A 12,116-nucleotide genomic window follows, 5' to 3' on the forward strand; every position below is an offset into this window, starting at 1 on the left:
GTTATGTTGAAAGATCTAGAACTCGTATGTATTGTCCAGAATCTCCGATGCACATATTTAAGGTCCCATGACACTCCAAAGTTTCTGGTTATTTATATATTAGCTTGACTTTCCAAGTGAAGAAATCACCGATGTGTTTCTTTTTTTAAATCAACAATGGGATAATTAAGACCAATATTTCAAACATTTGTAGTGCTTTCACAACTTTGCTATGCCCCGCACTTCAAAAAAGTTTAGTTCAGCGAACCGCAGGTCAAGTGACCGTTGATCATCTCCAGAACGCGACTCGCTCAGAGTTAATTGATGAGACGTCGCGTGCCGTATAAAGTACGTACAAATGAATTGTGCACATTTGTTTGCTATCTCACTGATCGTCTTATTTCCTGTGATTGTTTCGCGGAAGTTTCCTCACACACAGAGACAAGAAATTATGCTTCTGAGCCGTGTATGCACAACAATCAAGAGGCAATTATTTATCCCTTTACTACCTTGTCGTAGTCGTGTACAAATCCAATACATGTATACACAATAAAGGGCTATACCATGTCCACAGAATATAAAATGTAACTGTTGAACCTTTCCATTAAAAAAGAAACTTACAGGGACATACAAGTAAAATACTAAAGATTAATATTGCATCATTTCAAGGTGCAAGGAGATGATTTTAAAATCAAACAATGTGAAAAACCTGCACCCACATTTTGCAGCTTATTGAATTGTTCGTTGAAACCAGCCTGCTGGGATAGGTACGATGCCACATACATGCAAGCCAGGTATGGCTGCACTCAACATACAGGGGTTTATTCTAATGTGAAGGTACTGCTTCCATTGGCTTGCTATTCATCAACATTTAGCCAAAATGTGTAATAAATGAACAGGGAAAAATATGTTGGCACAACTATGAAAGACAAAAGTATCTGTCCTATTACACGTCCTATCTGTCCTCATAGCCTCGGGACTCTTACGCATTGACTTATACATTGTGTGCATGCTAATACAAGGTACTCGTCAACTTTAGAGTCTAGACAAGTCCGAGAAATTCATCGTCCATCCGACTAGTCCAATAAATCTGACGTGCTGTAGCTTTCTTTTATTATTGTCTTTTCTTCATTGTTTTATACTGGCGCTACATGACGACAGTAGGAATAAAATAAATAAAAATGCAACAGAACGTCAGATTTATTGGACTACTCTAGACAATTGTGTTGCAAGGTGTGTTCTGCACACACGTTTTCATCGTATCCGGACAGCGAGATTGCTTCGTTTAATGCGCGGAGAGATACGGCCGATGACATGGGCTGGCCTTGCTTGCGATTCATTCGCCGCGGGGTAACATGCCCACTGCGCTGCGCTGGTCACGTCACTTCACTAAAATATTTTTGATATCGAGCAGTATGCAAGTCGAATTTACATTATTGAATTACGAATAGGATTTAGTCGAACCAGTTGTTATTGCCAAGTCTTCCTTCGATGTTCTCCCAATCATCATAAACTCCGGGAATTTCATCGCCATTTTCTTCTGCTTGTCCTGCTTCGGGCTCGAACTGGTAAGGCCGTACTTCATTTCCAGCTGCCTGAACTTCACCTCCTGCGACTACGTTATCCGACAATTCTCCATCTGATTCAGACCAAAATCCTTCATTTCTCTCACACTCACTATCGCTACCAGACAAATCAAAGTCCATGTCATCCATTATTCAAAACCGAATGTTTGATTTTTTAAAAGCAGAAATGAACGAAGCGATTGAGTCGATTAATCGAATGTGGAAAGACACAGAAAGCCAATACAATCACTTAGACCACCAACCTGAGTAATTTGTGTGCAGCCTTTGTTGTTCTGGAGATGACATCATGTGGGTTATGCGTCGTTCAGTAGATTTCGGCAGAATTTTTAGGGGCGTTCCCAAAGAGGTTTGTTTTTTTTAATTTTACAGAACGAGTATTGTGAAAAAACATTGTCAGATCAGAAATCACGATGAAAAACTCCTATAGGACATATGTATATATATATATATATATATATATATATATATATATATATATATATATATATATATATACATACATACACATATACATACAATTCCAGCAATCTGTGTGTGTGTGTGTGTGTGTGTGTGTGTGTGTGTGTGTGTGTGTGTGTGTGTGTGTGTGTGTGTGTGTGTGTGTGTGTGTGTGTGTGTGTGTCTGTGACCGCAGTTTCTCGACAACCACTGGTCCGATCTGATTGAAACTTGCCAGGAATATTGTCGGGGACCCGCGGATGTGCCTTTTCAAGGTTTGATATTAATCGGACGAGCGGTTCCCAAGTTACGGCCATTTTATTGCTTTTTCAGTGTTGGAAGGGTGTATATATTGCAGCTGAAGTGTCGTTCCACCTTATCATGCCATTTTTTCCAAACGATATCTCAGAATAATGATAACAGCATATTAATAAGAATAAGAATAAGAATAGCACAATAATTGGCAGTAATAAAAAGAATAACGCGATACAATGACCAATGTCTGTCAACCAATAACGACCTATATATTGTCTGTCAACCAATAACGTCTATCAACCAATGACAGGACACGGTGCTATGACATCACGAATGACGTCACAATTAATGTTTATTCATTTTGCTTTTTTTTGCACGATTGACGTCACAATTCTTCTTCTTCTTAGTTTGGTATGACGTCACAATCGACGCTGGGGACCTGAGTGTGTGCCTTTTCAAGGTTTGATATTAATCGGACAAGCGGTTCCCAAGTTACGGCCATTTATGTCAACCAATGACAAGACACGGTGCTCTGACATCACGAATGACATCACAATTAATGTTGTGTTTTTTTTTGCATGATTGACGTCACAATTCTTCTTCTTCTTCGCTTGGTATGATGTCACAATCGACGCTGGGGACCTGAGGATGCGCCTTTTCAAGGATTGATATTAATCGGACAAGCGGTTCCCAAGTTACAGCCATTTATCTGTCACCCAATGACAAGACACGGTGCTATGACATCACGGATGATGTCACAATTAATATTTATTTGTTTATTTATTTATTTAATTTTGCACGATTGACGCCACAATTCTTCTTCTTCATTTGGTATGACGTCACAATCGACGCTGGGGACCTGAGTATGTGCCTTTTCAAGGTTTGATATCGTTCTTCATCAGTTTCAGCCGTTTCCCAAGGTTTGAAAGCTGGTTTTTCCCAAGGTTTGAATTAATTGTTCAAATTATTAATTAATCCCAAGGTTTGAATTTTCCCAAGGGAAAGAGCTGTTTCCCAAGGGTTTGAAAGCTGTTTTTTCCCAAGGTTTGAATTAATTGTTGTGCTTGGTAGACATTTGTGAATACATTTGCAGAGAGAGAGAGGGGCGAGAGAGGAGGGGGGGAGTTGCTATCAAATCAAGTATGCTATCAAAAAGGATACATACTATGGTGAAAATTTAGCATCGATCAGATTTATGTTTGCTGAGAAAATGAATTTTAAAGCGTAAAAACCCCATAATTTGCCGGCGGAAGAAAAATATAAAAAGAAACAACAAAAACAATAGGTTACCCAGTCTTGAAGGCTTGGTACCCAAATAAAACTCTGCAAAAGCTTTCCAGGTACTTGAAATACTTTGTGCTGTGCTTTGTCCATTTGTACATATCATCTCATCGAGATTTATCTCCAATATTTTGCTGTAGTTGTGATGTGATGATGTAAAACCAGGTAAAACGACACACAAAAAGCAGATGCACTTTTATCTCCTAAATCTTAGTCTCCAAAATAACATTAAGCCTGTAAGTTGGGTGAGTACTTGGATTTCATAGTTAACTATAGCGTCACTCGGGAGAGCACATACCTCCACCAGGCTGAACAGTTTACGTTTTGCATCCCACCGATAGGCCGGATCTGCATTCCGGACCTAAATCAAAATGAAATTGGCTTGTTCTCCTCACCTCCCCAACTCATCCACCTGGTTTTGTTATAATCCGTCCACAACTTTTTGAGATATCGTTTGTGAAGAATCACTCGATTTTGTTGAAGATCCGGATCCGGATCCGGAAAAAAAAAAAAAACAAACATTTCAATCAATTTGTCTTTGTCACACGCGCAATCTGTCCACCAAGTTTAGTCTGAATCTGTCAATAACTTTGAGATATCCTGCTCACAGACAGACAAACAGGGGTGAAAACATTTAAACCTCTGTCTTCCTTCAGTATCGAGGGAACTATTCAGGACTCATGGAAGAGCGAGGCGACAAAGGAGGAAAAAGCAGTGCACCAACAGTGGGGCACAGTACAGTAACAAGCAGCCGAATGAACAAACAGGAAAAGAGGGAGGGGAGGAAATACAACAATAGACCCGAACGAGGACTACAATAGCATGTAGGACATACAAACTCAGCACAAAAACACAGGCGAAGGCACTAAACGAGATGCACAAACACATCAACAATTAAGAAAAACCATTAAGCAAGACTTCCAGAGCAGGTATCGTCAGCTTTCGATGACAACCTCTCAGAGCAGAGAAGACTGCATCTGGCCACAAAAGAAAATGGGGCCAGAAGGACAAATTGTATTTTACAAAACAAACAAAAAAGGAAACACTTTATGAAAATTATTTGTTGCAACATATACCGAGGGTGTCCATGGCGCTTCCTGTTGCAAATGCAAGAACACCGTGGTTAGGTCGTCCTTCCAACTGTTGAAACTGCAGGGAGCCCCCAGTGGCAGTTTCCTGCTGATTAAACCCAGCAGTGATGTCAGACTGCACGTCTTCATTGAACAGGGACGACAGGCAGCGTGGGGGAACCTCGTGCAAAGCTGTACCTAATAGTCTGGCAAGCTTGATCATCTGCCAACCATACCGACTGTAAAAAGGTAATGAGAAGTTGGGCATTATTGATTTAAATTTTCTAATTGTAGAAATATAAAATATTCCTAAGCTACAGAGAGAGAGGGGAGAGAGAGGGGAGAGAGAGGGGAGAGAGAGAGAAGAGAGAAGAGAGAAGAGAGAAGAGAGAAGAGAGAAGAGAGAAGAGAGAAGAGAGAAGAGAGAAGAGAGAGGAGAGAGGAGAGAGAACAAACACAGTAACCTACTGTTAAGAGGGTTAACGGAGGTTTTGTTCAGAAGCATTACATTTTTCCAAAAGATATCACCTGGTAAAAGAACTCCAAGTTTCTTATGCAAGTTACTTACCCATTCTTCATCAATTTGGGTATCACCACACACTGCCTTCCATCACCTGGCTGTGGAAAATGTGCAGATAATTATTAGTCAATGAGAGCCCATTTCACTACTATCCTGTCATTCATAAATTTTTCTCTACAACTCAACCGATAGGCAATGAAGTATCACCAAACTAATTTTTTTCCCCCCTTTTTATCAACAACAAGCTGGGGCACCTGGCTGTTGTAAAGTTGCTATTCTACTCCTGTTGCCATTTGGAAGAAATCGAATTTTGATTTTTTTTCTTCTTCTATTTTTTTGTAGGGGCCTAAAACACTTCCCTACACCCACAAAGGAATGGGGCTGGGGATCAATTAATATCACTTTCAGGTAGCTACAAAGGCAATGGCACTATAGAATTTATTTTTTTTAAAGGCAATGGCACCCATCCCCCAAAAAACACTCCCCGGCACTCACTGATCAACCTCAAAGTTTGACAAATATCCATTGAGCCATCTTTGAGAAAAATGGCAACACAAACATCTCGTATAGACACGCACGCACGCACGCACGCACACTAAACCTCGTTATCTCATAGTATTACGTTTAGCTTATAAGTATACTGTATTTATGTAAACAGATACGCTTTGCGATTTTCTTATTATACATCATTTTCTACACCTATTTCTTGCATCGCACATTAAAAACACTTTCTCCGCTGAAGATCAGCGCTGGGACCGTGCCCTCTGCTCTTAACCCTCTTTGCAAACGTTTGCAGAAACCGCCTCAAATGGGGGAGACCCCATTAAAGGTGGAGTGCACAGCACATGAGAGATTATTTTGAGAAACCAGCTTCTTTCGCACACATGAAAGCTCTTTGCGGTTTCTTATCTGGTTTCCTCTATGTCTTTCCTTTCGCTTTGCTTACTCGTTCTCGCTCTTCTCTTCTGTTCTCTTCTCTTCTCTTTCACCACCTTTCATTCTTCTACTCATCTTTCCTCCCATTCTCATGCCTATATTTAATAATTCACACACCTCCTTCACCTCTTGTTCTCGTGTACCCTCGCATCAAGTCCGGTCGCTACACTTGCGCTGCCTGGTTACATAACCGGCCCGACTGGAAACGATGGAGGTGTGCGAGCCAGACAAAACCCCAACAGCGAGTTCGCACTGCGAACGATGCATCACTGGGCGCATGGAGAGGGCGGCGCATTGGTGACGTAGAGGAGGGACCGAGAGCGGAGCGTGAGGGTTATGGATGCAAGATTGTCTGCCAGATCCATGGGGCGGTGCGAGCTCAACTGGGCTGGTACAAGGTGTGCAGGCTGGGGCACGGCACATGACCCCATCTTCTTCTTTCACTTATCCCCTCATTTTACCTTGCCCCTTCCCCCATCTCTCTTTTCCCCAGGTGCATGTTGGTGCCAGGTTATAGTAAAGTTGACAAGCGACTGATAAGGATCCGAGGACAAGTGGGAATGTATACATGCCTGTGAATAAATGTCTGTGAACCTCCTTGTACATATATAATTGTGAATTTGCCCACTCTGTAAATATGTATACATTTTCATTCGCACTCGAATCCATTGAGTGACTTGACTTATTCTGTCTGTTTTGATGGTGAAATAAGGCAGCTGAGGGTTGGTTAACCAAGGTTTAATTGGGTTTGTAGAGTACAAGAAGTGATTACGCAACAATTGGTCCCACTCAGCCAACCAATTAAGATCTGTTGCGTGATCGCCGGGTTCCCGGTCCTTTGTATGGTAAGACAACATTGGGCATGGGATCCTGTAAGAAGTACTGGAGCGACTGTCAATCATGATCTTCTTAGATGCGCTGTCCTCTTGGAGTTAGCTGGAGGCGACGATATTTGTGTGTATATATACATGTAATTAATCTCAGACATGCCAGCTGAGATTGAAGAAAATTAATCAATAAAGATAATCACCATTTTACCTCTGTCGGCGAGGTTTTTACCCGTTTGTCTGTTTGTGAGCAGGGTATCTCAAAATATTATGGACAGATTTGGATGAAATTTGGTGGCCAAGTTGGGTGTGTGACAAGGCCAAATTGATGAGATTTTCTTGAAAAAAAAAACAAACAAATGGGTGACGAATGCTTTGTCCACCGTCGTCGGCTGACCTGGTATCTTGTTTGCTACAGGATTGTCCCCCTTTCATACTTTCCCTAGATGCCATTTGTGTCCGTGTCCCACCCTCGTGTCTGTGAGGTGTCGATGTTCTGCCTGAGTGGGGGGAGGGGGGGAGGTGTGTGGTGGTGGTGATGGTTGATGGGGGATTGTGGAGGGGAAGGTGGTGCTGGGCGTCGAGGATAAAGGAGGGGACCCTGAAGGTTTTTGCGTCCTTGGTCAAATCCTGTCAGAGGAGTAGATGATACATACAGCACATACTTTCTCTCCACCATAAATAGATGATAGATGGTGGTAAATAGATATATATTTTTAAGTAACTGTAAAATGTTCCGAGCACAAAAGCAAACATTTTGCAGGCCCGATCCACACGTGGGGTATTTCGGACAAACCTCATCCAATTTCTGGCAACCCTCGGATCTTTCAGCCATTGGTGAAGCATGAAACCATCTCGATTTGTGTTACTATAGGACGCATTGACTCAGCATACTTCAATTTGTAGAAATTCGAAAATTATTCGCCGTTGGAGTTAAATCGTACCGTGATGTAACCCCGTATACAGTCCGGATCTGGTGATCTACTTCGTGTTGCGATGTCACAGCTAATCGTGAAGAAGAACAAGATTTTGACTTTCAATCAAAAAAATTACCCACTTAATGAATTCGGAAATCGGAAAAAGACAACATCTATTTTGTAGGGTATCAAGGGATAGATTAGCATTGATGTGGTCTGAGCATTTTAGTTCCCCTTCAAACATGTCAAAGCAGATCTGAAGGTTTCAGTGAACTCTGAGATACTTATTACCCTCACCGAAGGAGAGAGCCTGGTGTAGGCTTAGTGGTTAGGGTGACGGCTTAGGATCCTAGGGTCCTGAGTTCAAGCCCCGTTGGCCGCTGAATTAAAATACACCAGGAGGTTGACTCAGCCTGTCATCCTTCCGAGGTCAGCAAAATGAATACCAGTGTACTGGTAAGGGGGACACGGCATCAGCGGCATAGCCGAGTCCCAACCAATGATGCAAGCAGCAGCCACAGGCTGCACTCGAGAGAGAGACCGAAGGAGAGGTTATTGCATTTGGGTCTGTTTGTTTGTCCGCACAGAACTTTAGTGTTGTTCTCCGCAACCGCTTGTTGGATTGAGACGAAATTTTCACCCTGGGAGTGACTACTTATGTAGAATGTTTCAATGATATTTATGACGTCATCGGTCACGTGGTGTGGCAGCCATGTTGGAGAAAAAAATCAAAGAAATTTGGACCTCTGCATCTCTGAAACCGCACCAAGGAAAAAACTGAGCCTTGGCACATGGCAAGTACTCCTCATGGGGAAAAGTGATTCTTTTACGACATCATAATTGCATATGTAGAACGCGACATCTGATCAGTATGAAAATTTTTGATGGTCATCTAGGGATAAAATGGTCCAGAGAAAAAAAAAATGATGACGTCATCGGTCACGTGATTCGGCAGCCATGTATATATATATATATATATATATATATATATATATATATATATATATATATATATATATATTGTTGCGAATTCGCGCCCGCCGGCGTGCGGACGGCCACATGACTCGAATCGCGGCACGTCGCCCACCGGACGGACAATTCAGTCGTGACCCTCTCGGACCAACGCCGGGAGCTAGTCATGGGTGGGGGTTTAACCTCACCACGATCGTGCCAATTGCCCACCCGCGCAGGATAGGGTCGCTCGCCAAATTCGATCTACCGACGTACCTGCGCGAATGGTTTACCGGGCGATTGCACCACGCCACAGGCCGACTCCGGACACTAACCGCTTAAGCAGTCAGTTCCATACGACAGTGATAACCGAGCGGTGTTATCGTCGGCCTCGACGGTTCCGATTAATTATGGGGCGTGTTAAGCCCACTACGAATCCTTTACGTGAAGCAGGATGGAGGGTCAATAAAGAAAAGACGAAGCGAAATGGGAAAACAGTTCACACAATGCACATTTATTACGCGACACACGGAAAGCACACATATACAGCCAAACAGTCAAAATGCACATATAGCAGCTAAAACAAAAGAAACAATGATGCAGAGTTATTACCGAATACGCGTACACACGGCAACACTTATACAGTTCTACTTTACAGATGGCGCCAACACACATTTACTCAAAAGCAAAGGAAAGAAACCACCCTCATAGACAAGGGGGCAGACAGGCCTGTAGACAAATATGCGCACGTGACCTGAAGGAGCGGCCAGGTCCGCGATTCCGGGGGGGGGGGGTCCTACCTGCACCCTCGTGACGCGTTGGCGGACGAGCCGCAGATGTGGCCGTGTGGCTGTGCCCCGACTCCGTGCTCCTTGGCGGGTTTCGTTGGCACGATGTTTGGAGTGGGGTGGGAACGGGGCCCCCTTTTTGCACTATCTCAGCATGGGGGAAAGGGGGAATTGTTGATGCCCTGGGGGAGGAGAATTGCTGGCTGGCTTGGGTCCCGCGACGAGCGATCTCACACCGCGACCTCGTCGCCGACCGCAGTCCTTCTCGCCTCGGACCCGAGCTCCTTTGCCTCTTCTCGCAACTCTCCTCAGCCGACTGCAGAACCCAACTCGATGCCACACCGACGACTCGACTCACTCTCCCCTGCCGACACACTGCTACTGCCACATTCTGCACTGCCACACTCTGCCACTGCCGACACACACACTGCTACTGCCACACTCTGCCACGATTCGCCTTGCGCTCGCATTTTTATAGGCCGGCAGGAGAAAACAACATGCAAATATCCGGATCAGGATGACCTCGGGGGTGGAGCCACGCTCGCCAATTGAACGGAGGAAAAGTAGGCGTGAACCTCCCCTGATCCTAGAATTTGCATATATCGATTTCACACAGACGCGCCTGGAGGCGGGGCCAAGCCGCTCCGTGCTTGCTAACTGGATGGATCAGAAGTGGGTGTGCAGCATTCTTGATCCAAATTCTCCCTCGGAAAGGCCACGATTTGCGCTCGCGGCTCGGTGCGTACCGCTGAACGAGCCCAAGACAGCCCGACGCTCAGTGTTCACAGGTGGTGCGGGAATGGCCGTAGAAGGAGAGAGGTGAGGGTGGTGGAGGGTTTATCGGTGGTGGTTTGATGGTTATGGTACCGTTTGGGAATGACTGTGATGCGATGTTTGCGGGATTGAGTTGTGAAGGTAAAGGTCGTGGCTGTTGTCTGAGGGTTGGAGCGTGGTTGTAGTTGGTGACGATGGCTGGCGTGGTGGTTAAGGTGGTTGTTGTGTGATGGCGGTTGAGACGTGGTTGGTTCAAAATAAAGATATAACAGAAAAACGGCTATCTCAAAGTGTCGCAGCCCGAATGAATCACATAAATTCCCTCTAGACAATGGATTTGGGCTAACTACACATGTACTTAGAGATATCTCACCTACGGGCCCTTCATGGTGTAATGTGACTTTCCACAGCCATAACACTGCCCCCTCCCCTTTTTACAGACTCATCCCGAGTCGTCAAATTATCATGTGCCATCATGTGTAGTTCTCCCCTCGTACGTTTTACCTTCGGATCCCCGAGTGCGACATTCATGGTATTCGTGTCCCCAAAACAAATAACCTGAGGGCTGAGTAACTAACAAAACAAACCCACTCATACGGACGACTAAAATAAAATTGCCGGCGCTAGACAGACATGCCGGGGGTGCACTTATATGTACAGTACATCTTAACCTTAACTTACAAATTTTACACTAAACCATGGCCCAGGATCAATGGACTCTGCAAAGAGAAAAGCAGTTAGCAGGGAGCCAGGCTGCTCGCATGCAGTCTCTGGCTCAAGCAATGCAGGTGGCAGGGAACATGGCCGGCTGCTCACACGCAGTCCTAGGCCTCCCCCTTTTAAATGGGGGCAGCGAACAACGGCGCATGGGCTGTGCAAATGCAGTCTCCTTGTGCGGCTGCCTACAGGGCAGTCCCTGCAGTACGCGTGACGATCTGACGCAGCAAACAACGTTGCACGGGCCGCCAATGCGGTCCCGTGATGCGGCTGCCTATAGGGCAGCCCTGCAGCTTGCAAACTGTTGCGACGATCCTGGCGCACATGGCAATGAACAAGGGCGGGGGGGGGGGGTAAAGCAAAATTGAACGGGGGCAAAAAGTAGATGAGGGCAGTGGGCAGGCATAGCAGAGGCAGCAGGCAACCACAGCCTGCAGAACAAGGCCGTTGCAGGCAAACAGAGCCGGCAGACGAAATGGCCGGCACAGGCCCTTGAAGCACAGCAGCTGCAGACGATCCAGCCGGTACAGGCCTTGCAGCAAAACAAAAGCTGCTGAAGTTGGCCGGCCTCTCGCCGTGCAGTGCAGGTTGATGGAGGGAGTGCGGTGGTGTTGGCCACACAGAAGGCGGTCTCGGACCTACCTTCCTGTCTCCCTCCCAACCTATCGCCTTTGCCTGTCACTGTCCATACCCACTCCCTTAATTTGTAAAAACCCAATTTAGCCCCAATTAATTTTTTTGTTTTATTTTCTTTTTATTCCTATACCTCCCACTATAATTCGTCCCCTAACCCCCTTTATCGTCCTTGTTCGGCTAACCTATCGTCCCCGAGCCTACTCCCAACCCCTACGTTCCCTTCCCAGAGGGGAATAAGGGAGAGCTAGCGTCCTGTGTCGAGGCCCAACGAAGCCTCAGGATGGCCTCCCCAGACTTCAGCGATCTTTAAACCAAAAGTGGGTCCAGCGGCCCACAACGAGAGCGAAGGGATGAATGGTGCGGAGGGGTACACTTCCTAATCATTAACCTTTAAACTACCCCGGAGCTTTCAACAAGCGCCTCTTGCTTAATTTATTGGTT

General features: G+C 45.1%; 1 protein-coding gene across 4 annotated transcripts in view; it reads right to left on the bottom strand.

Annotated features, from left to right (window-relative positions):
- The window catches only part of TAF1C (TATA-box binding protein associated factor, RNA polymerase I subunit C), a 43,003-nt gene that overhangs the window by 16,375 nt on the left and 14,512 nt on the right, over positions 1-12,116 (bottom strand). For 2 of the 4 annotated variants that reach the window (XM_085845651.1, XM_085845652.1), the window contains exons 5-6: positions 5,178-5,227; positions 4,616-4,848 (exon numbers count right to left, since the gene is read on the bottom strand). In XM_085845651.1, coding sequence (XP_085701777.1) covers positions 4,616-4,848; positions 5,178-5,227 — 283 coding nt within the window. Of the gene's footprint in view, positions 1-4,444; positions 4,517-4,615; positions 4,849-5,177; positions 5,228-12,116 lie in introns of all 4 variants that reach the window. The other 2 variants (XM_085845650.1, XM_085845653.1) reach the window with 2 other exon arrangements.

This window comes from Eptatretus burgeri, chromosome 11 (assembly GCF_056783735.1).
Source record: "Eptatretus burgeri isolate ZD-2024b chromosome 11, Ebu_testis_v1, whole genome shotgun sequence".
Taxonomy (NCBI): Eukaryota; Metazoa; Chordata; class Myxini; order Myxiniformes; family Myxinidae; genus Eptatretus; species Eptatretus burgeri.